This window comes from Sus scrofa, chromosome 9 (genome assembly GCF_054392235.1).
Source record: "Sus scrofa isolate SSC_HxYL_T2T_F1_AM1 chromosome 9, Sscrofa_HxYL_maternal_Yorkshire_Landrace_v2.0, whole genome shotgun sequence".
Classification (NCBI taxonomy): domain Eukaryota; kingdom Metazoa; phylum Chordata; class Mammalia; order Artiodactyla; family Suidae; genus Sus; species Sus scrofa.
The window spans coordinates 49,928,738-49,956,514 of NC_139391.1; the positions used below are offsets into that span (position 1 = coordinate 49,928,738).

Sequence of the window (27,777 nt, forward strand, 5' to 3'; positions counted from 1 at the left end):
TAAATATGTGAGTTAGTGATTTCTGCCCCCTGGTCACCATTAGAAATTGCTGCCAGAGTTAAAAAATATTCACAAGAGCTCAGAAAAAAAATTATGTAATTTTAATTGTTTAGTAAACTAGAAAAGTGAAAATATGACGACATCACTACACAGGAACACTTTAATATGTCTCCCACTCCTCCTCCTCCCCCAAAAGCCTTGCAACAAGTTGACTTACCAGGACTACCCACGTGTGGTAAAAAGATCTGTGCCACCAACACATCACTCACACACTGCTCCACAATCGAGGTGTCACATGCGGTCCCCTCAGTGTTCCACTGGGAGGTATTTTGGGGGCAGCTAACTGAGAGGGGGCTTCCAGAGGTGACGGAGAAGGTGAGACATATGAGGTCACAGAGCCACTGCCTCCCCCTTTCAAGAGAAACCACTCTGCTCTATTTATTTCAGAATCCAGAGGAAGTTGACAAAGTGTGACAGCAGCACAGCACAACATGTGGTGGCGAGTCTGCAGCTTACTGGCTTGGTTCCCCTTACAAGGTAAGGAGTTAGAGCTAAGGGTTGTTTGATGTTCGGTCAACTTAATGTTTTTGGCAAATCTACCCACCTGTGAGTCACGACTCTCACGGAGGACTGACTACAGAAGCAACCCAGGTAAATCTGCCACTCTCCATGCCCCGCTGAAATCACACATCTGAGGGATGTTACTGGATTTCTTTAATCCCTTGTTCAGTTGTTGGAGGGTCCAGAAAGGATTGGAGTATGTGTCTCTATGGGATATGTGTTATGGCAAAATGTAACAAGCTTATTGGCTCTGTCTTTTAAAGGATATATCAGTTGAAAGAGCATCTTTTGGGATTTTAAAAATTTCCTTGCTGTATAAACCTTAGCCAAATAATTTAATTTCTCTGCAATAGTTTCCACATCTTGAAATGAAGATGGTAACAATGTTTGATCTACCAAACTCTGGATTGTTACAAGGATCAAATTTCAAATGTGAAAATACTTTGAAAATGGCACAGTGCTATTCACCTCTTAATTAGTTCAGAGATAATAACCATCCCAGTGAAAACTCTGTGCTTATTTTTTGAGTCAGTTATACTTGACATTTCATTATAATTTTCCAGTGTGATTTTTGATGCTTAATTCTAATGCAGCATGATGCTTAATTCTAATGAACATTAAAGAAAGACATAGTTACTTTGTAGTGCAGGTCAAATTATTCCTACCCAAAAGTGGGGGCAGGATGTATTATCCCAAATCTCTGATTGCAACATCTATCACTTTCTTGCAAAGAAAATGACACATAAACAGTGTCGCTTGCTAATGGGATGTTTGGTTGTTTCCAAACATTGAATCTATAGTTATGTTCCAGGTAAGGCACTTTTCCTTCTAATCGTCATTCACCATAGAACTGCGTCTGAACAACGATATTTCAAAAAACTAAATTTCCTATTTTACATAGTACTTCAATTTCTTATTTTTTAAACTTCAATTAGTGCCTTCTTTTTTGATCCCTGTACCCTGAGGCACTTAATAAGATTCAATTTTGGTAATAAATAATAGGTTCCTCATTAAGTGGCTTGAAGAATAGTTAATATACTCAGAAAAAGTAAATTTAGATGGCTAAAATTAGAATGTTTTCACTTATTCCACCATTTAAAGCCCTTAACTGACCTCACTTTTTCAGGATTCAAGTTATTCCCTTATAAAAATGCCTCGCAAAAATAATATTTTAAATAAAAACTGCAGTAATCATGTCTTAAGGTAAACCTAGGATAAATCTTTTAGGATATAAATTATTCAATTACTATTTATAAAGAAAGGAGAGGAATATATTTATTGCTTCTTATACAGTGCTGGGTACTTTATGTTATTTTTATTTATTCCTAGCAAAGAATCTGAGGGAGGTATTCACATTCCTAATTTACCTGAGAAAATTGAGGTTACAGGAAGTTAGATTACTCGCCCCAAGTTTTCACAGCTAGTAAATGGCAACATAAAAAAAAAATCAGCCTGCAAAGTACATAGTAAAAGTAAGTATTATCTCAGGAAATTTTTAAGTGTGTGTGTATGTGTGTGTGTGTTGAGTTGCAATAGAGAAAGGGTTTCTCAATGGGGATTGAAAGTGTGAAAGCCACTGATTTACACAATACGGAGTGTTCATTACTGAAAAAAAATCCCAAATTGAAAACTTATCCTAAAGTCCACCCAGAAGGCGTCTATTCTCAACAGAATTGGTATTTGAATACAAATAGCCCTCTCTAACGTCATCTTATGCCCATCACAGTTCCAAACAGGAAAAGAGCTGACCATGTCTCTTCCTTATCAGCAAAAAGACAATATCAATCATTGGTTTGGGCAACACTATACATTGCCAGCTATTTTTAGCTAATTGTGGGATGATCCCTACACCTTCTTCTACCGTATAATTTCTATGCGTGCCAAAAACTTATAGACCAAAAAAATTAAAATAAAATAAAATAAAATAAAAAAGTCCCATAATCTGGCACCTGCTCTCTTTTCGGGGCTTCTACTTATAGCCCCTAAAGCCGGTAAAACAATAAGAACGAAGAATTTTTCAAAACTCATCCCATTTTACACTATGGATGATGAAAATCCACCAGTGTGTACCCTCTATTCTGGGAGAGTAGGATGCTGGAACCACAAATAACAGCTGCAAATTGAGTAGGGTCTTCTTGATAATTCTTTGGACCAAGAAAGAAGCCATCTAACTCACATGTTGCTGAGACAGTTTCTTTGAGATTATACTGGAAATAATTTGATTTTGACAAAGTCTAAATCAGTTTCACACTTGTAATCTTCTGTATAGGTTCTATCTAAAGAATAATAATAACACTTTTTGTAATGATCTGAATGGAAGGGCATCCTGCCTGCTCACCTCATAGTAGTCATGGCAATAAGACTCTGCTTTGAGGATTAACTCATTATATGTCTCTGGTTTTAACTTAGCTCCAGTCTTTATTATTCATCATAACAAAGTTAGCATCCTATTAAAATATTTATTACTGAATATATACATTTACTCATGTTTGGCTATTAATGCCAAATCTGACTTTGTGCTAGCCCTGGGAATATAAGATGAATGACTAGCTAACAACTTTTTTATGACGCGTTTGTCATCTATCCACAGAGACAACTTGTAACAACAACAACAAAAAACTAATGTGCTAAGTGCTTGAATAGATGTCTTTTCAAAGCCTTTGGGGATCTGGAGGAGGGGAGGATCATTGAGGGTGGGGAGAGAACATATGGCCCAGTTGGCAGACTTGACAAAAGTGGTGTAATTTGAGTTGAGTCTTGAAGGAGCTAAGACAGGCATTTTAGACTGAAAATAGCATGGACAAAGGCAAAGTGTCTCCTTGTGCCTGGAACCTCCTGGAAGCAGTATGTGGTCATTTTCCTGGAGCATCTGGAAGGGTCCATCAGCAGATGGCACTGGAGAAGAAGATAGGGGTTAAGTTATCTGGAATCATTACAGGCAATGGGAGCCATAGCAAACATTCCAGGGAAGGAATCAAATGATCAAATGTATATATTTTATGTGTAATTCTGAAGCAGATGAGGAGGATGAATTAGAGAGAGCAAAGGCTAGAAGGAGGTTACTATAATGATCCAAGAAAGAAACCATGGAGGCCTCAACTAAGGCAGTGATAGTAGTGAAAAAAAAAAAAAGAGAGAGAGAGAGAAATAAATTGGTTAAAGAGATGCTTTGGAGAGAGAAGAGGCTAGGGTGCCTCTCAGATGCCCAGCATGCAGTGGGGTATTACAACCCTGACGACTACAAGGAAACGCAGGATTGAAGCACATGGTGTGTCTGGGTTGAGTGTGTGTGGAGCACAGGGGACAATAGAGATGTTGAATTCAGGATCCCTGCAGGATAGACTTCTCCATTCTGGAGTTTTAAAGTTTATATTGCATGCAATAATCAGGCTCCTAAGAAAAAGGAAGAACATTTTACTCTTTCTTCAATCTGCCCTGATGACCTATAGTAAGGTGGACACACTGCAACTCCCAAACCCTGGGGAAAACCAAGGGCTCTTACGAACGGTGCAGGTTTTATTTATGGGCTCCCTGGTAGGTGGCTGTGACTGCTGCTTGCCCTTCATCTTGAGGGTCCGTCCCGTGTGTTTTGGCATGAAGCCATTCCACGCATAGGGTAATTGGTTCCCGGGATTGGGGGTGGAGATGATGGAGAAAGTCACAGGTTCCATTTCCATATATAAACCAGTCACAATCTATAGTTCCAAATTTAACTAGTGGCCTCCTAACACATGGCCATGCATGGATGGATAAACTCGGTCATGGAAATAACGACCAAGCCCAGAAGTCAATAACCCACCAAGTAAACATGACCTACCAATAGTAAGTGGTGACCTCCTAGGACAGCCATCACAGTGATTCGTTGCCAAGCTCTGCATGCCCAGTATTTGAGGGTCACGTAGGGCTTGTTTGTGGACAGAAACTCTGAAGCCCAGACAGAAGGAGCTAGCAAGTAGGCACAGGGCGCTGGGGGTCTACACTAGAAAGGCTAAGAGTAAATCAGGATATACATGTCTTTAGATCCTGCAGGGGAGGAAGTGGTAAGCAAAGATCCCCTACACCCCATCCTGCTGACAAAGAAGGTGAAAGTCTGACTTTAAACTTAGGTGAAAAAAAATTTTAAAGATGAGTTCCACATTAGTTTTCAGAGGCAACAAGAGGATCATAGGCAACTTTTTCTTGGAAGATGTGCCATTAAAACTTAGGTACCATGGTCCTGCTCTTCTACCCCTTAACATGACTTAGACACATGAGACCAAATTTTTAAGCACTATAGCAGAAGCAATTGTGGGTCAGTGGCTTCTCACTGGTCTATTCTTCCTTTCTACGATTTCCTGTCTCTGAGTCTACATGACAATACTGCAAGCAAAATAGGTGTATAAAGCCAAAAGCAAGATGAGGAGCCCAGTGTAGAGGAAACAACTAATCTTCTGTGCCTCAATTACAGTCCCTTCCCTTAGAAACTCAGGCATCTGTTCTTGTGGTCAGATGCTGAATTCTCAACAGCAAGAGCAAACATTAATCTTGGGAGATAAAATTCTTTAACATATGTGAGAAAGCCATACTACATTTTGTTATATTTTTAAGACACTGTAAGAATTAAATGACATTATTTAATTCATAAGCATGCATCCCAAGAAAAAGACAATGATATACACACCTTTAAAATGGGAGACATTTATTCATAAACAGGCTACAGATAAATCTTGCTTCCCCGAATGTGGGCTTTCTGTCTAGACCATCATTTTACCAGAGTAAGGATATTGGCAAAACCTCTAGTTGTCAACTCCTGGCCTGAAGGATGAAATCAGGGCACAGTGCTTAATACGAATTGTTATTCCATTGTTTATTCATGTAGTAATGTCCCTCCTGTGTCTCAATATTCTTATTAACAACAGGAAAGCAAAAATATCTATCTATTGCCTGCATTATAATGTCGTCATGAAAGCTGGCATCAAACAATTACTTTCCAGGCTTATACTATGACAGTTTCTATAAGGAACGAATTTTGGAGAAAATTCCACTGCTCTCTGGAAATTTCAGTCTGTTTGTGGGAAGCAAGATAATGCAGGAGAACTAAAGAGTAAGGCGAGAACAATAACGGAACAATGAAAGTTAGTTCAAATTCAAATGCTAGGCTCAAAAGCTGCTTAACCTTAGAAGAAATTCCATTGTCCTTTCAAAGCCTCTCTACTAATATTATCCTTATTACTTATTTCGGGTTGATTTTATAGATGAGACTATTTCCAAATGACCTACCTAAGCAGAACTCTGGCTTATGCCTCAATGCTTTTTTGAAAACAATCTCTTTTTATTGACTCCTCATTGTTCATTAAATATTGGCTGATGATATGAGTATTTTTCCACTAGGACTCAAACAAACTGTTTTCCCATGAAAGTCAATGTGAATACAATACAATAATTTTGTGTTATTATTGCCAGAGGCTGGATGGAAATTAACGACCTAGGAGTGGAACAAACTAAAAAGTCTGCACCAAAGAATTCCCAGGGCTCTCCAAAGCGCTTTTTCTAATACTTGAAATTTATTCACAAGGAAATAAACTCTCTTCTTGTTTCTCTTTTTTATTTCTTTCTCTTTAAGGTTTAAGATGATGCAGTAAATCCATCGCATTTGCTATTCATATTTTATAACACCCCCCGCCCCCGCCGCCGTATTCTTCTGGTTATGGGAATGCTTTGTGCTTCCATTGATAAGAATTGTCTCATCCTAGAGAAAAAAAAAATTTTTTCCTTTAAAACTTGAAGAAATTACAAACTGCAATAAATGTGCCAAATCGGTAGTGGAGCCAATTTATTTTTCTATCAGTTTCTTTTTGGGGAGGATAACTTTGCAGCTGCTTAGAACCAATTGTTTCTCATCCTCTGGGCATTGTGATTTGGGGAAATGAGGCTCCTGCATTTGCCCGGGGAAAGCGCAGCAGTGGAATATTAAATCGGAAGAGATTTGAGAACATCCTCCATCTGATGGAGAATTTCTTCTGTGGGTAGGGCTTCCCTCCCCGTGAAGGGCAGCTCTGTAATTCACCAGGGCCCCATGGGTAGGACATTCTTTCTTAGAACCAATCTGAGAGCCACAACTTGTACTTGAAGGCACAAGTCACGCGTTTTGTAAACTGAGGCCCGAAAGGCTGAGTTTTCCAGGGTTGCATTGCTTAGGTAGCCAGCATTGGTTATATGAGCTTGGACATTGACGCCCACAATGGGACCTCGACCCTCTATTCCCTTATCTGCCAAATGAACAAAATAATTCTTCCTTTAGAGAGTTAATTTGAAAGTTAACTATTGGTAACAGGGCCAGACACAGTGTCCGGCATATGACAGGGCAAGCGTCAAGTAGATGCTGTACAGCTTTCTTCCTGACAAAACCCCACCCCTTCATTTAGACCTTCTTGAGATGTCTTTTTTTTTTTTTTTTTTTACTTTGGCATTCACTTTGGCATTTTTTTGTTCATTTTAATTTTTAAATGTATGTTTATTTTTTACTTTATTGGAATAGAGTTGACTTGCAGCATTCACTTTGCTATACACCTGAAACTACAGCATTAGTTTCAGGTGTACAGCAAAGTGAATCAGTTATACATAGAAATATATCCATTGTTTTTTCCCATATAGGTTATTACAAACTGTTGAGTAGGTTTTCCTGTGCTACACAGTAGACTCCTGTTAATCACCTATTTCACACAGTAATGTGTATATTTTTATTCTCACCTTCCCAATTCTTCCCTCCCCCCCAACGGTTTCACCTACAGTAACCATAAGAATGGTCTTGAAATCTGAGTGTGTTTTTGTTTTTTTGGATTTTTTTTGTTGTTGTTGTTGTTGTTGTTGTTGTTGGTTGGTTGGTTGGCTGGTTTTTTGGTTTTTGGTTTTTTTTTTTTTTTTTTTTTTTTTTGCTTTTTAGTCCCGCACCAGCAGTATGGAAGTTCCCAGGCCAGGGGTGGAATCAGAGCTATAGCTGCCAGCTACAGGCCTACACCACAGCCACAGCAGCTCAGGATCCAAACCGCATCTGCAACCTACACCACATGGCAATGCAGGATCTTTAACCCACTGAGCAAGGCCAGGGATCAAAGCTGCATCCTCATGGATCCTAGTTGGGTTCGTTAACCACTGAGCCATGAAGGGAACTGCTGTTTCTGTTTTATAAAACTCTTCTGTTTATTTTTATTAGGTTCCACACCCAGGGGATACCATATGCCATCTTACTGCACGTTCACACAGAGCTTCCTCCTGTCCTCTCAATTGTCGGTGCTGATGTCTGTTTTGTTTCCCTAAGAAATGTGTACTAAATGACCAAATGATGAAGGAGTCTAAGCCCCTGCCTCAGCTCGGGGGGTATGTGGCCTGTGCCAGCCTGACTGTCGCCAATTCTCTTCCTCTCCAGAGGCCTTTCGGACCAACCACCAGGAAACCATCACTGTGGAGGAAGGCCAGAGGCTCACTCTAAACTGCTCTGTTGCTCAGACAGAGAACACCTTCCTGCAGTGGCTGGACCCATCAGGGTTCACCATTTATTTCAATGAGCATCCTGGTAAGTGAAGGAAAAAAAAAAAATCACCACCAGCCCTCCACCTGAGGGATTTTCCAGACAGACAGGTTGGGGGGACAGAAAGCCAGCATGCGTCACCCCAGTGGTGGGCTTGGCCCCACCTACTGTGACATGTCAATCACACCCAGAAGCCTGTTCTTTGACGCACAGGAGCTTTTTTTTTTTTTTTTTTTTTTTGACAGGAAGTCTGAAATGGAAACCCCCCCAGGCAAGTGCGTAAGGGGGGCTCAAAAGACAAAGCACGTTTCCATCATCCCACCTCACCCCCATGTCACTTTTTGACTCTCAGCCACAGTGAAACCACCATGAGAGACAGGCAGCAGACTGATGGATGGGGGGCCCTTTGTCCTCAGGCAGCCAACCCGTCACCCCACATCTGGAGACAGCTGCTTTGTTTTCCACCTGAGCAATCCAAAGTCACATCTCAAAGCCCCCTTCCAGCTGTCTTTGCTTCTCCTGTTGTTCTTAACCTCAACTCAAGATCACTAGGCAATAAGAATTGACGGGACATATCACTTTTCATCTCTTCACACACTTTGAGTCCTAAATGTCTGAGATGGAAAGGGATTCTATCCTCACCCCATTTTATTGATGTAATTGACATATAACATTGTGTTAGTTTACTGCGTACAACATAATGACATATAGGTATATTTTGGAGAATGATACCACTGTAAGCTTAGTTAACATCTGCCGTGTCATGTAGTTACATTTTTTTTTTCTTCTGTAGGAAGGAATTTTTAAAAGTTCATCTCTGGTTAGGATTTTATGAAACCCCCCTTCATAATGAGACCATTTTATATTTCCGTTTAATACACCTAACTGCCAAATGCTTGGAAAACTCTCCAACACAGCCAATTTCATTTCACTCTGTAAAAGTAGACCCTCTAGGGAGTGCCCGTCATGGCTCAGTGGTTAACAAATCTGACTAGCATCCATGAGGACACAGGTCCAATCCCTGGCCTCACTGAGTAGGTTAAGGATCCGGCATTGCCATGAGCTGTGGTGTAGGTCCCAGATGGGGCTCAGATCCTCTGTTGCTATAACTGTGGTGTAGGCTGGCAGCTGTAGCTCTGATTCTACCCTTAGCCTGGGAACCTCCATATGCTGCAGGTGTGGCCCTAAAAAGCAAAAATAAAAAAAAATAATAAAATAAAAGCAGAACCTCTACAAAATTTTTATATGTTTTGAAAACATCATTAAATATCGATAGGTTCAATTTAAAATAAATATATTATTTCAAGCTAAATCAACTATGAATACTAGATTCCCATAGAATAAGTAGCTATTAATTGCTGCTAGTTCTGAGAAAGAAACTTTAAATAGAGAGAATTCTGGTAAATTCTGCTTTCTGTTGTTTTGTTTTTGTTTTGGGTAATCTGGGAGAATATGGACATTCTCAACTTTCTACAGCAGGATGCCTTGATCTAGCTTGATAGTTCTCAACTGAGGGTATTTTGTGCCCTCCAGGGTACATTTGATATTGTCTGGAGATAGTTTTGGTTGTAACTGGGGAAAGCCAAGGGGATCTGAACTCTAGGAAGTAGAGGGGTTCAAGGACACTGTGAAACCTCTCATAATGCACAGTGTAGCCCCCTCCCGACAATAAGGAGTTATGGACTCAAATCTCAGCAGTGCTGGGGTTGAGAATGCCTAAATTGCAGCTCACGTAACATCAGCATCCCAGGACGCACCACCATTATCCCCATTGAAAAACAACCTTCTTTGGTCAGCTGCTTAAGGTATAACTGTTGAGGCTTGTTCACATTATAAATACTAACACTAAAAGACCAAGAAGAAGAAACAAATAAAACAACTCATTTCAGGAGCCTCTTATTTGCTAAGGGACTTTGGACCCAAGATGGAAATCCCAAATCTATATAGAATCAATAGGAAAACTTGCTATATTGGCTAGAAGTTCCATGGCTTTTTTTTTTTTTTTTGTCTATTCCCTAAATGCCCGGAAGGACTAAGTAATAATCTTTGTGAAACTTCAAATAATAATTAAAAATAAAAGGCACCCAGCTGGAGCAGTAAATATTAATGCATTTATCTTCCATTTTCACATTCACTGTGACAAGACAACTTCACAAGGATCAGATTTCGAAGATATAAATCATAGTGGGACATTTTTCATAATGTAAAAGATAAATCATTTAAAATCCTTATGTAAAGACTTGTCTTATGGCACAGTGGGTTAAGGATCCAGTGTTGTCACTGCAGCAACTTGGGTTGCTGCTGTGGTGCAGGTGTGATCCCTGGTGTGGGAACTTTCGCATGCTGCGGGCCTGGCCAAAAATAATCAAATCAAATAAAACCAAATACTCCTGCAGGAGGCTTAGGGTTCTTCATAAAGCAAATTGCTTATTTCACAGACCCCAGTATCAAAATATTTCATGTCTTAAATCAGCTTCAAGCTACTGAGAGGCATCTGGCGGGTAACATTAGAATTTGGAAGGCAGCTCAATCCAAGATGGGACATTTGTCCCTTTAAAGTGTGAAAATCAAAAGCTATTCCTGTGAATAATCAATCCACCAAGAGTCTGTATTCATCTGATACCACTCCTCATTATAGCTCTTTCTCCCTCTTCTACAGCTTTAAAAAATTCCAAATACCAGCTGCTTCATCATTCCTCCAATGAGCTCTCCATCATCGTACGGAATGTAACCCAGCAAGATGAAGGCGTGTACAAGTGTCTGCATTATAGCAGCTCTGTGAGAACAAAGGAAGTGAAAGTGATTGTGATAGGTAGGTGTCTGAAAGCCAGTAAACCCAGTCTGCAAGCAATATACTTAGCAACATAATATATCATTTTTAAACTTAACATTCTAGTTTTTTTTAAAAAATGGTGCCTACAGCCAGGCATTTCCTGGGCACCTCCGCCTTCTTTTGTCGAAAGGAAACAGAAAGGATCATTTTGAGTGGCAGGAAATGTGAATTTGTAAGCTTTGTCTTTGGCATCAACTAAATTTTCACTCCAGGGAACTAAAAGGAAAGAGAATTCATGTTGGGTGAGCTGTGCTCTGGGCCAGGTGCTGTGCTAGGCTCCAGGAAATCAAAGATGAATTAGGGACAATCTCTGCCCACAGGAAGTTTGCCCAGTGGTTTAGGAAAGCAAAACACATACGTACATCAAGTAGAACCTTATGACGCGTATCCTAAAATGGAATGAATTCAGATATAAGTGCACTGGCCAATCAGCTCACATCCTCTGCAAAACAAGTTCCTCTCTTCTGTCAGGGGATAGGGTTGGCAGGTGGGAAGAGGAAGTAACAGCTCCTGATTGGTTGGGACTTGCTCAGCTCTGCAGACAGTCATTGTGCTCAGCGTTAGTCTTACTATCTTTTGTGCTTTTGTGTGTGTGTGGCAGAACAGATCAATTAAAAACATTTCCTCTTATTGATTTCTAAATCACATAATCCCATATATCATACAAAGAATTTCTTAGACCTCTTCTTGAATTAGTAGCATGTGGTACCTTCCATAAAGTCAAGGCCTGGTGACAAATCTCTGGGAAGGATTTGCTTGCTAGGGATTTTGAGAACCAATGTGACTCAGCTTGGGGGTCATCCTCTCCCTACCGTACTAGTCAACCCCAAATCCACTCTGGCTCAGGCTGACTGTGTGCCCTACTGGGCTCTCATAACGCCCCAGCCCTACCTCCATCATTGCACTTAACACATGGTTTTTCGATTAATAGTTTAGGGGCTGAGTCTATCACCAGACTACGGCTCCTTGAAGGACCTTCTCTTTTCCATATTTGCACTGCCAGCGTCTAACACATACTTGGATCTGACTTCATAACGTCTCGGTAGATGAGTAAATAAATGGGAAAGTGCAGTTCTGGACTAGAGTGCAAGGAAGAATAGGGAAGAGGAAGAAGTAAGCCTAACTGAAAAGTATTTCCGAGACAAGAATAAAAAGAGAAAAAACCTGTGGGCCATTTACAAGAGAAATGCATCTTTGATACTAGGTAGGGACAGAAGTACATCCTAGACTCCTGAAAGTTTAGAGCTGAGACAGCCAATTCATAAGTCAACTGCTTTGTGTCACAGACAAGGAGACAAATATACCAAGAAGTCGCGGGAATTACCCAAGTTCTTACAGGCATTGGTGACTGAGATGGAATTAGAACTTAAGCCTCTCCTCCTCGCCTAGTGGGGTACCAGTCAAATGCACTCATACATAAAATGTAAGGACTGCTGTTGTAACACAGTCTGCTTGGGAATTTCCAAAGACTAAGCACACCCTGCGTGACAAATATTCTGATTACAGCCAGAGTAGATTTACAAGTATATAAAAGCCCTTTAACTCTGTTCAGAGAAAAGGCAAATGAAAAAAAAAAAAAAAAAAAGCCTACAGTTTGGACCAGCCTGCACCATGACCCCTGCAGATAATTAGGCTCTGTGCTTTGCTGAGATATGTAGATCAGCTAATGAAGCACAGAAATAAATCCATTTTTTTTCTAGCAACTCCTGTCATGCCAACCCTAGAAGTTTCGGTTATCAGAAGGCAAGATGGAGAACATGTTATATTGAAATGCTCCACCGTGAGAAGTAAGCCCCCTCCACAGATAACCTGGCTCTTAGGAGATGACATGGAGCTCTATGGTAAGTGGAGACAGGATTCTCTTTTGTTTTCCTTCCTAGTTGTATAGCTAAGAAATTTTTAAATGTTCTGGCACCCTCTGGTGGCAGAGGGTGCCAGAAAATACCATTCAATAATTCATTAGTTCCTTTCCAGACGAATTATCCTTATAACCAGTGGATATTATGCCTCATTATTGAAAGCCTCCAACACACGTAACATAGTTACGTGTTTTTGTTTAAAACAAAGGAGGAACCTAAAAAGAAATACTTATTATGGCTTCCTAAAATTTCATAAAGTAAAAGGCACAATAGAGCTATTATCTCTGAGCATAGACTTTGCAGCAGGCATAAAAATGAAAATACAGTTAACAATACATGTAAGTGGAACAGATATGATCCTGCTCGTATATTGGAGTACTACATCATATCCCCTCCATGACAGATAGAAGTACTTTGGTAACAAAGAATCTAAACCTTGAGCTTTTTAACTGAAGCAGGGTAACCATTTGTCATGCTTGGGAACTATATCTAGTTTGTTTACATTTCAGCAGACACTCCATTTGATTTTATGTAATCACAGATTCAGTCCAGTGCCAGTTCTGGACCTCTCCTTTAATTTGCTTTATTCTTTCAACTTGAGTAAGTTCTTGAGTCTCTGTGTTTCATACATCAAGCTGTCCTTCTTGTGTAACCATGACAATCTTGGGGTTTTGTTCGTTTGTTTTGTTTTTTAGCAGTGTAGGATTTATAGAAACCTATTTACTCTGTTCATCTGCTTCTCTTTGTGACAAGGGCCAAGCATATCCCAGGCAGCTGGGGGAAGTCAGAGGGAGGTTAGAAGTCTAACAGGTTTGCCAAGATGTCAAGGCCATTGGTCTCCCAGAGAACTAAACCCATCCAATAGCATTGAACAACCACTGCCTCACACACGTCTTTAAACTGCTCCATAGGTGAAACCCACCATGAATTTGAAACCGATGGGAAGAAGTGCAATACCACCAGCACACTCAGAGTCCACACGTACGGCAAAAACTCAACAGTGGACTGCATTATCCGACACAAAGGCATGCCTGGAAGAAAACTGGTGGCACCTTTCCGGTTTGAAGATTTAGGTAAGAACCACTATTGACTGTCTTTAATCATTTTAAATTTACCTTACTATTACACTCTCAAACAAAATTAAATGGAGTAAGGAAAATCCTTCAGAGTGAGAGCATTGTCAACAAAACTTTCCTTAACAGCAAATTCCTTTGATGATTGAAATTTCTCCAACTGGGGGACAGAGCTGCAACTGTTCCGACATTGAGAAGAAGCCCAGTTGTGCAGAAAGCCTAGCCCAGCGCCATACGCAAACAGTGCCATGCTTGTTTTTGACAATGACAACAGGTCTGACTTGACCTTAAATAGTTTTATTACAATCATGTTGTTGAGAGACCAAGTGAGGCATGTTACAACTCTGTACTTGACCCCAAAGCAGATAATATTAACTCAGCTTGATCTAAACTTGTTGATAGCAAAAAGTTACTAAACACACTCACACAGTCACATTAAGTCATGATTATGCTTTATATTTACTTTGTTACAACCATTTTGCAGATTTGTAGTTTAACCATGTTAGTATGCTGAGCAGAACACCAATAATAATAATAGTAATAATAATTAAAATACATAAGACATCAAACATTCATTGTGAAGAGAAGTTGCCTCCACTTTAAGAAAAATCTATTCTCAGATTCCTTCACCCACAGTTAAAGAAATAATTTTAAAACACCAAAAAACTTGTGGAGCCACAAAGTATCCTATAAGAAGTCGCATGAATCACACATCTCTCATTGGTAAGACTTTGACCTTCCTTACTTTATAAGGTACTTTGTGTGAAAAGCTTACTGAAGTATGAGAATTCACTCACACCAGTGAAGGAGGAAGCTGTTGGATGACAACACAGTTGTTGAAAAAGCTCTTTATCCAGTGAAATGAGTGATGATGAAAGGCACTTGTTAACAAGAACCTCACTGTGGGAAAACTGTCCTGCTGCCTGATGGGGGCTGTCACTGCAGTTAACAGCTCCCCTCCCATTACCCCTCACTCTCCACCGGTCCCTTTCTCATCACACCAAAAGCAGGTCCTGAGGAAGCTGCATTTAGCCGACTCAAGGACCCACAGACAGAGCTATACTGTAATCAGACACAAACATTCTTTCCTGGATGATTCCTTCCCTCCCCAGCCTCCACCCCCATCAGTGGAAGGGAGCATAGGTCACGTGGGGAATGTGGGAGGGTCACCAAAGAGAAGGTGAGACTTTGTCTAAATGCTTCTGAAAGATATTCAGATGTTAATAAAAGAACCAACAATATCAAAAAATATATTTTTACCTTTTAGCAGTTGTCCAAGCCATCCACAAAAATTACTGCTGTAGAGGAAATAACAGCTTCTCCTCCTTGAGAGCCATCATTCTACAAGACTCAGAATCATAGCCACAAAATGTTTCTAATAGTAATAATAGTCTAGGGAGTTCCTGTTGTGACTCAGCAGTTAACAAATCTGATTAGCATCCATGAGGATGCAGTTGGATCCCTGGCCTTGCTCAGTGGGTTAAGGATCTGGCGTTGCCGTGAGCTGTGTGTAGGTTGAAGATTCAGCTTGGATCCTGTGTTGTTGTGGCTGTGGTGTAGGTCAGCAGCCACAGGTCCAATTCAACCCCTAGCCTGGGAACCTCCATATGCCATGGGTGTGGCCCTAAAAAAGCAAAATAATAATAATAATAATTTGTCTAAGATTTGACTTTTATTTATGATCCATCCATTATTTAGCACCTCTGCCAGATCCCCAGTACACGTCCAAAGAGCAACTCCAGCTTCAGGGGTTAGTGCTTCCATTGGTCTGTGACTTTTTCTCTTTAATGAGCTCCTATACTGACAAACAGATATTAGAAACATCGTGTTCGTTTGATTAGTAAAAGTTTGCTAGCTGAGACTGCTCTAGAACATATGTGCAATAAAGATTCTGACTCTTTCATCTCCACACCCTGCATGGTGGGAACAAATGTTAACTTATTTATTAATTAACCTATTACATATGAAAGGAAATAGTATATTTTATGGAAAAGTACCTATATATTACAATGCCAAAAACAGTGAGAAAAACGGCATTGTTAACATTTTAAATCTCTTTAATATTGTGTTTAATAGAAAACAATTAGATTCTCATAACTTCCGCAATCTCTTGCAATATGTTGTTTTCCTTGAATTATGTATAAAAAATATTCAGCCTCAAAAAAAAAATTCAGCCTTACACAGATATAAGTTGGAAAAGGGAAGATTATTTTAATAGCCCTTTCAGATAATTAGGAATAGTCTCCTTTGATGCTACACTAAAACTCGGCAAGTGGTAGTTTCTTAAAGGTTAGTTGCTCTATGGACTCCAGAACCACATCAATGAACTTTTCATAGTCTTGTTACATTAAAACCCATTGAATAAACTTGCACTTCAAATGGATCATATATCCTAGCATGATTTTGTAATATCATTCTTTGGTCATTTGGAGAGTACTGATTCATTGAGTTAGACAAACCTTTCAAATGTGGGCATGTTTCGATATCAAAACCACATTCATTAAGATCACTAATTTTGTCAGAAGTCTAAGTATTTGGAAGCTGTCAAGTTCACAGAGGTGGATACAGGTTTTTACAAAATTCTAACTTGAAATGTGTCTAGAGCAACTGAGGAACTAAATTTTTTATATTATTTAACTCATTAATTTAAATAGTCAACATAGCTAATAGATACCATATTGGATAGCACATAACCTGCTAACCAACTAGGGAGATAAATCATAACACACCAGTATCCACTTAATCAAAACAACATTCAGTCTACATGAATCTATTTAGCAGTTTTGCTAAATAGAGGATAAATCAAATGCAAACTCTAGTGTGTGTATATATATATTGTATTGTATATACATATTGTATTGTAGAGACGATTGTGTGTATATATATACACACACGCACGCAACTGTATATATACACTATGGTGTGTATATACACAATATATACAAAATGTATAGCATATATAATATAACCTGTTTTGTATATAAACATATATAGTATACATTATTTTAGATCTTAATTATTGATCAATTTTATTCTATGTCCCCAACATTTGCCATATTATGCTCATCTTATAATTTGCTCCTAGAACTTCTATATGACTCGCCTTCAAGTTTTTCCTTCTTTTTGTTGCCAGTAGCTCTCTTTGTACCCACAGAGCTCACTTTAGCCTTATCATCTGTATTACTATTTTTCCTTTTCTCAAAACCTTTGGCATGTGATTCAGGCATTTTTATAGTTTGCCAAATTTTTTAATGCTGGATTAATAAAACAATTTTCAAAACTACAGAAAATTCTTTGATTAAATAAAAGGCTGAGAAACACACAGGTTTCACAAAGATACTACCCACTAGTGACATAATAGTATCAATATTGATAAATTAACAGGTACCATTTTTATAAGCTCCCTGGTTGCAGGCCTGGCCATTGACTGGTCAAATCTGTGCCAGGCTGACTTATGGAAACAATCCTACACTGCTTTATATTAGACAATAGCATTTAGTGAGCATTATGCTTAACAAATAGCCAAGTGTTGTGCTAAACATGTTATGTGAATGAAATCATTTATTCTCTCTCTCTCTCTCTCTCTCACACACACACACACACACACACAAATTCCAAGGGGTAGATGTATTAGTATCTCTATTTTTCTGGTAAGAAAAAACTACGCATATGAGAGATTAGGCATCTTGTCCAAAACTAACTCAGCAGCAGGCAAGTAGCAGCATTGGAATTCAACCCTGTGTGAGACCAATTCTAAAACCACCTAATAAATAAGCAGGTAGATATGTGATGAGGTAGACAGACAGGTAGATGGACTGATAGGTAGATGCATACAGAGAGAGATGACGAATAGTTTTTGCCAACTACTGCTAAATGCAGCACTCCACGGAGGTCCAGCATGCCATACTTCCATGCCAGGCAGCTTAGCAGATGGGCAATCAGCAGGATACGGATTCAAAAACCAGAGCAAGAGCCATAGAACCCAGAGCTCTGAGGTTTCTGCAAAACCTCCACAAGCGGGTAGCAGCCAAATACATTCTCCAACCTATTGTACTGAGCACAATGTGGGTAAAATTTCTCTCTGTAGTCACAGAATTTTGTTTTTCCCCTTTCCTAGTTACTGATCAACAGACAGCTTCAGATGCCTTGAGGACAAGCCCTCTATCCTCTCAAGACCCTCAGCAACCCACTAGTACCGGTAAGTGTCGAAAACATTAAAACTTAAAAAAAAAAAAAAGTTATGCCTCTTTGGGAAGGTCACTTTTCTGATTTTAAGTTTTAAGAACTTTTTTTCTTTTAATTTGAGTAAGACCATATGGGATTCCCTCCAAATGACTCCAGCTTTATGGTGACCTGGAAAATACCGTATCAGGAGAGTTCAGTTAGTGGGATGGGCTTCAGAGAAATTAAATCAATCTCTCTCTCTCTCTCACACACACACGCATGCACGCACAACTGTGACATTTAAATTACTCTATGGTAAAAGGCAGGGTTGAATTAATTTATATGAGATTCGTTTCTTTGTTTTTCCATCTAGAACAGACAAAACACAAAATAAAGATATGGTACAACAAAGAGCAAAGACGCAGGATTTGGAGATTTGGTGGACATAGAATGACAAAATCATCCTGGAAGGCTCATCAGTTAACTATCAGTAAACTCAGATAGTTTTTGACAACAGGATTGAACTATAAATACAGACGAATTTAGAAAACCTGGATTATAATTCCAGTTTTTTTAGACAGTGAATCACTAGATGGTTAACTTAGGCAATGTAACTCATCTCTGTATCTTTCTTAGAATAGTATCTGGCAATAGCAGGTGCTCATAAAATGCACTATGAATAAATGGATGGATGAATGAATAAATGAATGCAGTGTTAGGGTGCTTTGAGCCAGACAGCCTCACCCAGAAAGACATAAATTCCTACTTGTCCTCTGTTTCAAACAGTCTCCATAAAAAATGTCATGTGGTGGAAAGTGCTTTCATAACATTATCATGTTCATAGTTCTGAGTATCAGAACACATTTTTAAAATGTTTACCTTGAATAATACTTAAAAGTAAATGTTTAGGTTATTTAAACGCTGATAAATAGGTACCACACATACATACTTTTTCTGAAGGGCAATGGAAATTGAAAATATTATGAAGGGGACCAGGCAGCCACATCATTTGCTTTAATAATCCAACATGTTTAAACCTGTTTAGAATCTAGTTGTTTTTAAATTGGCGTACACCACTACTGAATAACTCAATTTTCTGCTCTGCTTTTTATATATAACATAAGGTTTAAGAAATAGTTTTTAAAATCCCTTTTGGCATTCAATCTCTACGGTTTTATTACTGTTAATAACCCATTTTCAATAGAAGAATGGGTGGTTTCATTCCCCTTGGGGTCCCCATCGTGGCGCTGTGCAATGGGCCGAAAACTAAGAGACTGCAGGGAGGGGAAAAGCCCACAGAAAAGAGGGAAGAGGAACCACAAAACCAGGAAAATAGATCTCTTATTTTCATAATTTCCCTTACCTAGCAAAGTCATCATAGTGCACCCCACTTCTAAGGGGGAAAGCAAGTATGGATTTGAAAGACAACTGAGCCAATTTTCAACATAAACATCATGGCTTTGAGCATTTCAGAGAGTAGGTTTTCTGTCCATGAGGCTTGGGATGCCATTCTTCAGTTCATCGTCAAACTCTCTCGACTAACAAGCCTGACTCAGGAAGGAAGTGTAAAATAACATTTCAATTTTGCGTTCTTAGATTCAATACTGGCTCTGTCACTTAGTTGCTATAGGACTTTAGACAATTTTCCGAACTTCTCCAAACCTGTTTGCTCAGAGAATAATACATACCAAATGGTGAGTCTAAGGCCTGGCATAGAGTATGTGTTCAATAAACATTTACCTTTAGGAGCTCCCATCATGGTGCAGTGGAAACAAATCCGACTAGGAACCATGAGGTTGCGGGTTCGATCCCTGGCCTCGCTCAGTGGGTTAAGGATCTGGCATTGCCATGAGCTGTGGTGTGGGTTGCAGACACAACTCGGATCTGGCATTGCTGTGGCTGGTGGCGTAGACTGGCAGCTACAGCTCTGATTTGACCCCTAGCCTGGAAACTGCCGTATGCCCCAGGTGGGGCCCTAAAAGGACAAAACAACAACAACAACATACATTTACCTTTAAAATAAATAAATAAATAAATAAATAAATAAGGTAAAATGAACCTAACCATTTGCAACTATTTTTGGACAAAGTCAGTAGTTCAAAAATGACCTTGCTTTGTTTTTTAATGAGGATCATTTAATTTGGTTTCCAAAGATGCTTTGCTATATTTGCACACATACATAACATACAACATGGTCATATATATATACATATAACATGTCTTATTTTCACATTAGTTGCAGTAGTGGAAGAGTCTAGGACATCAGAGATTGACAAGGAAGAGGAAGAACAAACCACTCAAGGCTCTTACTTCATCACTGGTAAGTGTCCCCACCACTTATTTATCTAGAATAAACACTTGACATTTTAACCTCTTAATCAATACATCCAGTAGCCTTTTTAGGTCCTCATTTTTCTTGATCTTTCTATTGGTTAATCACTCCCTTGTTCCCTTAGTTGTCTCCCTGGCTTCCTGGACATACTCTGCCTGGTCCTGCTACTTTTGCTGACCACGCTTCTTGTGTCCACTAACTAACTTCCCTTCCTCCTCCGGCTTCTTCCATGTAGACTGGATTTTACTTCCCTATCCTCAGTCATTGCCTTAATTTTTCTTTTTCTTCTTCTTCTTCTTTTTTTTTTTTTTTAGGACTGAACCTGGGACATATGAGAGTTCCCATGCTAGACGGCCAATTGGAGCTGCATGTGTGACCTATGCCACAGCTTGGGGCAATGCCAGATCCTTAATCCACTGAGCCTGGCCAGGGATCAAACCCACATGCTCGTGGACACTGTCAGATTCTTAACCCACTGAGCCAAAATGGGAACTCCTATTTCCTTAAATTTTCTTTTGCTTAATTAGGGCCACACGTGTGGAATATGTAGCATATGTCCCAGGCTAGGGGGCGAATCATAGCTGCATCTGCCGGCCTACACCACAGCCACAGCAATGCAGGATCCAAGCTGTATCTGTGACCTATACCACAGCTCATGGCAATGCTGGATCCTTAACCTACTGAGGGAGGCCAAGGATCAAACTCACATCCTCAAGGCTACCAGTTGGGCTCATCACCACTGAGTCACAATAGGACCTCCCTTCCTTGATTCTTAAAGAGTTTCCTCATCCCCAAGATTGTCTGTGTGGCACCCGGCAGATTTCCATACCTGTATTTGTAGGACATTCTCCTGGGCGTTAGTCCTGTTTCATTCCATTTCCCAAACATCTCTGGCTGAACTTCCTGCCATCTCCTCAAACTCAACATGGCTTAAAATGAAATAGCACCTTTTCCCACAAAATCAGCCTGTCCAAAGCATCACACTCAAACCTTTGGTGTCGTCTTCTCTCTTGTATATGTGTGTGAGTGTATAGCTACACACATATAAAATCAGTAGGTTTCTAAGGACTCTCCAGTCTTCTCTTTTAGGTATTTTGTCCACTATCTCTGCCACCTCCCTGATCCAGACTCTCATCACGTCCTGCATGAAGTGCTGTAACTTTCATTTCTCCTCTGGTCCATTTTCAGCACCTTCCTCTCAAAGCAGCCTTCTGCACCCTTGATGCCTATGTCCACAGAACCTCTTTGGCTCACAGTCTACAACACAGAGCCTGAGCCTTAAACCCTTCATAAGGTCCACCCTACCATCCATCAGTGCTGTCCTGTCTCTATAAAGTCCTGACCAGATTACACATATTTTTCCAAAAACACCCCATTTTGATTGCCCTGCCCCTGTTTGCCGTAACTGCGCCGATGAAAGGAAAGTCCACGCCCCTCCTCTCCTCACCCCTCCTTCAAGGCCAATATCCTTACTGAAAACTTTCCTGACCACCTCAGACACCACTCCTACCTGGGAGTCCCTGAACACATTATTATATTAGCACATGTGGGCCTAGAAGCAGCGTAGATATCTTACTTCTGTTTGTTTTTATTAATGTGTTTGTTTACCCGTAGAGAGAACTTCTCCCTAAATCACAGGGACCGGGCTTTACGGAGCTGCAAGCACGATGTTCTACACGTAGCTGACACCCCTTGGTGGCTTGTTGGTTGAGATAAAGGGGACCACGAATGACATTTAGCAAAATTAGAGCCCAGGGAATCAGAATTCTAGAAAGACCTTTAAGAGCTCATGTGGTTTATCTCCAAATGCCTTCATGTAGGACCATGTTTACCCTAGCCAAGATTAGTGAAATTTCCTTTTATTTGCATAGTTTCACAAACTCCTTCACCACCTCTCTTGCTATTTAAATACACCTTGCTAAAATTCCTTCCTTACAGCTAATCTGAACCCCCCAATTATAATTTAAGTCAATATTCTTGCATGTTTCCTCTAGAAGTGATAAAGAACTGGTTTGATGTCCATGCCACTTTTGGAATCCTCCAACAAAATTGCTCTGTTTGTTTGTGTCTCTGGTTATTTGTTTTCAGAAAATAAATAATACGAGCCTCTTTGCCTTTGGGGTACATCTCCTCCTCATCTTTTCATCTCAGCTATTAGCCCACACTCTATTTTGCAAACACTGTGTATATTCTTCAATGACCAAAAAAAAAAAAAAAAAAAAAAAACACCAAGAACGACCCCTCCAAAGGTCTAAAATTCTTTCATTTTCTTTCTAGAAGCAAATCGTCAGTACGTGGGGTTGACAAGGAAGAAGAGCGGCATCTTGCTGCTGACTCTGGTGTCCTTCCTCATCTTCATACTCTTCATCATCGTCCAGCTCTTCATCATGAAGCTGCGGAAAGCACACGTGATTTGGAAGAAAGGTGAGTCCGCAGAGAGCCTGATGGAGGCTACGAGGTGCTGAAACAACTGGCCGGCACAAAGGGAAATCCTGTCCATGAAAGCTGTTCAGTTTGATACTGTACCATCTTTTTGATGAACACTATCATTCAAATAAGCAGTTGTTTGTTTTGCAGTAAAGCCAGGATGAAACTCTCCAGGAACTGTAGTCAAAGCGTGCATGACCGAGAGACACTAGAGCAGCTCCGGGAATTGGCATTAACTGTAGACACCTCTATCCACAATAGGATATCAAATAGAGAGCACATTCAATTATTCATTCAATAACCATTTCTTGCGCACCTACTGTGTGCCAGGCAGTGTTCCAACCATGTGGCCATTAGGGACACAGCTGTCAGCAAGGCAGACCAAGTCCCTCCTCTCAAGGAGTTCCTATTCTAGGAATGGTCAACCAAAGGTTGAATATAATAGACTGTTTGGGACCCATTCTTACTCTGAAAGAATGCCCTCTGTCTCTGTTAAACATAACATGTTAGTAATTTTTCCTAACCGTTCATTTAAAAGTTAGCATTGGAGTAAGTTCCCTTGTGGTGCAGTGGGTTAAGGATCTGGCATTGCCACAGCTGTGGCACAGGCCACAACTATGGTTCAGGTTTGATCCCTTTTGAGCATGGCAACTAGAAAACTGTAAATTACACATGTGACTTGCATTATGGTGCTCTTGGACATTGCTGATTTAGTCGCATATGGCTTGAATACCCCCAGTGATGGAGAATTCATTATGTCCCATGGCAAAATACTACATCTTTGAATTGCTCTGACCATCTTAAAAATACCACTTCTCCTAGTTCAATATCAGTCCCTCCAGATATTCAGATGGACTAACGTTTTCATCATAAATAGATGGAGATGCAGGGACTGGCTTTCCAGCTATACCCACATGATAGGCAAATGCTATAGTCTTGTTTCGAAATCGCCCATTGATGTTTTGCCCCCATGGTTCTTTTCTTTCTTTCTTCCTTCCTTCCTTCCTTCCTTCCTTCCTTCCTTCCTTCCTTCCTTCCTTCCTTTCTTTCTTTCTTTCTTTCTTTCTTTCTTTCTTTCTTTCTTTCTTTCTTTCTTTCTTTCTGTCTTTTTGCCATTTCTTGGGCCACTCTCATGGCATATGGATGTTCCCAGGCTAGGGGTCTAATTGGAGCTGTAGCCACCGACCTATGCCGCAGCCACAGCCACATGGGATCCAAGCTGCGTCTGCAACCTATACCACAGCTCACGGCAACTCCAGATCTTTAACCCACTGAGCAAGGCCTCAGATGAAACCTGCAACCTCATGGTTCCTAGTCCGATTTGTTAACCACTGTGCCACGACGGGAACTCCAACCCCCATGGTTCTTTAAGGACTGTCAGAATTGTTTCTTCCCAAGAGACAACACTTGATTCTAATCTGCTTTCATTTGACTTCCTCTTCTACAATTCTTATGCTGCCTGGCACATTGTCTGCTGGAGTCACAGTAGAGAATCAAAAACAATTTGTTGAATAAATGAGGACATGAGTTACGGGGGAGGGAGTGACAAATCTACTATTGTATAAAAACAGGTATGATCTTATCTCTTGGGGTAGAACATGATGGAAGATAGTATGAGAAAAAGAATGTGTATATAAATACATATATGACTGCATCACTACGCTGTACAGTGGAAATTGACAAAACGCTGTAAATCAACTATACTCTGCTGAAATTTTTTTTAAAGTATGATCTTATTCAAACATACATTTCTAAACACAGATGATGTCTGTAGCACCAGAAATCAATAACTGTTTTCCCTTCTTACAGAAAATGAAATTTCAGAATACACTCTAGAAAGTTACAGATCGAGGTCAAATAATGAAGAAACATCTTCCCAAGAGAAAAATGGCCACAGTAAGTCAACATATGTGACCTGATGTTTGAAAAGTGAGGTTCATTAATGTATTGCCTTGAATTGGGAGGGTAAAAATCAAAGTTTGATTTTTAGCACTAGAAAAATCAAATCATCTCATCATCCTGAAGAACTCGAGGAAATAAAACTTGAGCAAAAAAGTTGTTAAGTTCATGTGGCTGAAGGCATGCCCCTTTGGGAAGCCATCCCTGAGGCCTCGCTGTCACACACAGGCACACCCTGGGCTGTGTGTCCCTCCTGTCCTGTGTACACCTTTACCAATGAAGCACTTCCCACACCAGACTGTCCTTTTTGGTGTACTAATCTAAGTACCATAATACATTTCCCAGTGGTGAGCAACTGGATCTATTCTATTTACATCCCCAGATCATAAAACAGGACTTGGCACAAATGGAGTGTTTGAAAATTTGTATTGAATAAATGAATATAGGGCTGACCTAATTCAAGTAGAAATGTTTTGGGTCTTTCAGATGATTTCATTGCAATTCCTCAAGTAAAATATGTAAAGGAAATGAAAAGAGGAGTCTAAAAGGAGACTCTGTGTGTGTGTGTGTGTGTGTGTGTGTGCGCGTGCATGCGTGCGTGCGAGTGTTCTTGACAAAGATCCAGAGACAGAAGCTAGAACTATAGCAAAGCAAGAATCTTATACCTTCCAACCATCATTTCCTCTATGCAAATTAACTTATTCCACTGGCCAAAGGTTGCAAGAAAATGCCATGAGCTCTGTCACTAGTTTCTATTGGTTTTATTGAGGTTTTGTAGGAAGCATGTCTTTTACAACACCTCTGCCTTTTTTTCTTTTTGGGTTTTGACCTAGTAGGGTGTGAAATGGAAAGAAAGAATAGCTGTAGTAGCAGGAAGGGGGGCACAAGTGAGCTGTGTGAGAACTGGGGGTGGGAGGGAAAATGTGTGTTAGCTGCCTACAGGTGGTTGTATTACAGCACATATTTCTTTAACATCCATCTCCTCCCACCACCTGCAGTGAGGAGACTGATGTCAGCATAAAATGTCATTGGGGTTATTTCCTCTGCTGATTCTCCCAGGCAAGGGGAACAGAACAGGGGGAGTAGAATTATAACTTTTAGCAGGAAAAGAAAACCCCCCAGCTCAGCTGCTGAACAAGCAGAAGCCCTAGCAATTCACCTCTAAGAAAATTTTAAATGAGCATCTGCACACAGGACTCCCCAGAGTCTGTCCTCCTAGAAAGGTCTGTCCCCCAATCCCCCACCCCCGCCCCACCCAGGGTGGGGACCTGCCACAGCTTCAGGAGGTTGCACTTTCTCCTGGGCTCTAACCCCCACTTCCATCCTCCATCCCTCACTGCCCTCAAATCCAGCATCTCAACTCTATTGCATTTGCTCACTTAAAAGGAATCTTCTGGCTCTGTCTCCAGTTACCATGTACAGAGCTTGCATGGGCTTTCAGTGGGCTGCCCCACCCTCTCTAAACCCTGTGACATTTAGTGTGAAATTATGCTAAATTTTTTTTTTTTTTTTTTTTTTTTTTTTTGTCTAGCAACACACATGTTGTTTGATGGCGGAGATGCCCACATATTTAATTTCAGGTTCATGAGCATATTGTTTACATAAGAAGACTTCTTAAAAATTATCCTATGACCAGGCATTCAAGTCCATTTATACATATCAGTGAATTTCAGATTCAATTTTTAAAGACACTAACACATGGCCCTATAAATACCACGTGCGATCAGTATGTTTCAAGTAAATGGGTACAATGCCATTTAAACTAAATGTTCTTCTTTGACATGTCTTTCTTTCAGCTTGCCACTCAAAGAGCTGCATGAACTATATCACACAACTGTACTCAGAAGCAAAAACAAAGACGAAGGGAAAAGCACAAGCTTCAAAATTGAAAGGAGAGCCCACTCCTATGCCAGAGAGCATCGTGTAGTGCTCCTTGCAAGAGAAAATGCACTTTCAAGGCAGCCTCATCATCATTAAAGTGGAGCAGGCTGTGGGAAGGAACATAATTACTGTAACATGACAAATGTACTTTGAGTGCAATGCAAGGTCGTTGGCGTCCTCTGACAACAGTCTGCCTCCGTCTTAGAGGAACAGATGAGAACCAACCCACGGACATAAAGTTTTATAGTTTAAAAGAAAAAGAAAGAAAGAACTTATTACGTCTGACACTACTTCCGAGGTGGAGGATTCTGCTAAGCTTTGGGATCGGGGTCCATGTGACCAGCTAACATCTTGCTATAAAGGCAACAAGAGATTTTAGATGCTGGGCTCTAGTCAAACTACTTAAAAAATTTTTTTTAAATCTTTCTTTCTGGTTTCCAAATAAAGAACTTTGGGATGAAAAGGACCTGAAGAATGTCTCTAAACCTAGGAGCTCACTTTGAAGGAGGACTTTAAGAAGCTGGAGCCAGGAGTTCCCATTGTGGTTCAACCCATAAATGAACGCAACCAGTATCCATGAGGATGCAGATTTGATCCCTGGCCTCACTCAGTGGGTTAAGGATCCAGGCATTGCCATGAGCTACAGTGTAGGTCACAGATGCAGCTTGGATCCGGCGTTGCTGTGGCTGTGGTGTAGGCCTGCAGCTGCAGCTCCGATTTGACCCTTAGCCTAGGAACTTCCATATGCTACAGGTGCAGCCCTAAAAGGAAAAAAAAATCTGGAACCAGCACATTCCATCAGGAAGAAGCTGTGCAGAACAATGAATGAGTCAGATGAGCATGAGGCTCCCAAAATTCATGCCCTAAGACATCATGTGTTAGTTCAAGGTAGGCCCAAAGATTCCATTTCCTTAGAATTTTCTGGCTAAATCACAAGCATTGACCTGACAGAAAATATTTTTACCAGGACAGTTCATTACAAAATCATGTACAAAAGAAAACATTGAGTTTAATTTCCTGATTATTGACCTAATGGAGCCTTTGTAAAAATTATTTAATGAAGAGCAGAATATATATTTGTATTTCTAGTGGCTGTTCCCTGTGGTACTTCTTCCTTTCACTTTCACATATGAAAGTGACATGTGACATGTCTTTTTATTCTGACACTGATTTATGATTTATGACATTTCTCATCCTCTGGATCTCAATAAACTAATTATAAAATAATACCACCATCCAGC

At 40.1% G+C, this 27,777-nt stretch overlaps 2 protein-coding genes across 5 annotated transcripts in view; one reads left to right on the forward strand and one right to left on the reverse strand.

Moving 5' to 3' along the window:
* Nucleotides 1–27,777, reverse strand: part of BSX (brain specific homeobox) — a 233,360-nt gene that overhangs the window by 42,950 nt on the left and 162,633 nt on the right. The gene's annotated exons all lie outside the window — the stretch shown is intronic.
* Nucleotides 369–27,763, forward strand: CRTAM (cytotoxic and regulatory T cell molecule). 2 transcript variants are annotated; one of them, XM_021063022.2, is made up of 10 exons: nt 369–537; nt 7,967–8,113; nt 10,728–10,880; nt 12,602–12,742; nt 13,672–13,833; nt 17,951–18,031; nt 20,234–20,317; nt 22,607–22,753; nt 24,566–24,652; nt 26,452–27,763. In XM_021063022.2, exons 1-10 carry the CDS (start codon nt 492–494, stop codon nt 26,580–26,582), a joined length of 1,179 nt encoding a protein of 392 aa, XP_020918681.2. In that variant the 5' UTR covers nt 369–491; the 3' UTR covers nt 26,583–27,763. The 2 variants fall into 2 exon arrangements, with proteins under 2 accessions (XP_020918681.2, XP_020918680.2); XM_021063021.2 differs by lacking the exon at nt 369–537 and adding an exon at nt 548–651.

Coding starts and splice junctions, on each gene's coding strand:
- CRTAM (XM_021063021.2), top strand. CDS start 582: ATGTTTTTGGCAAATCTACCCACCTGTGAGTCACGACTCTCACGGAGG. Junction 13,834..17,950: donor TTTCCGGTTTGAAGATTTAG/GTAAGAACCACT, acceptor CCCCTTTCCTAG/TTACTGATCAACAGACAGCT. Junction 20,318..22,606: donor AGGCTCTTACTTCATCACTG/GTAAGTGTCCCC, acceptor TTTTCTTTCTAG/AAGCAAATCGTCAGTACGTG.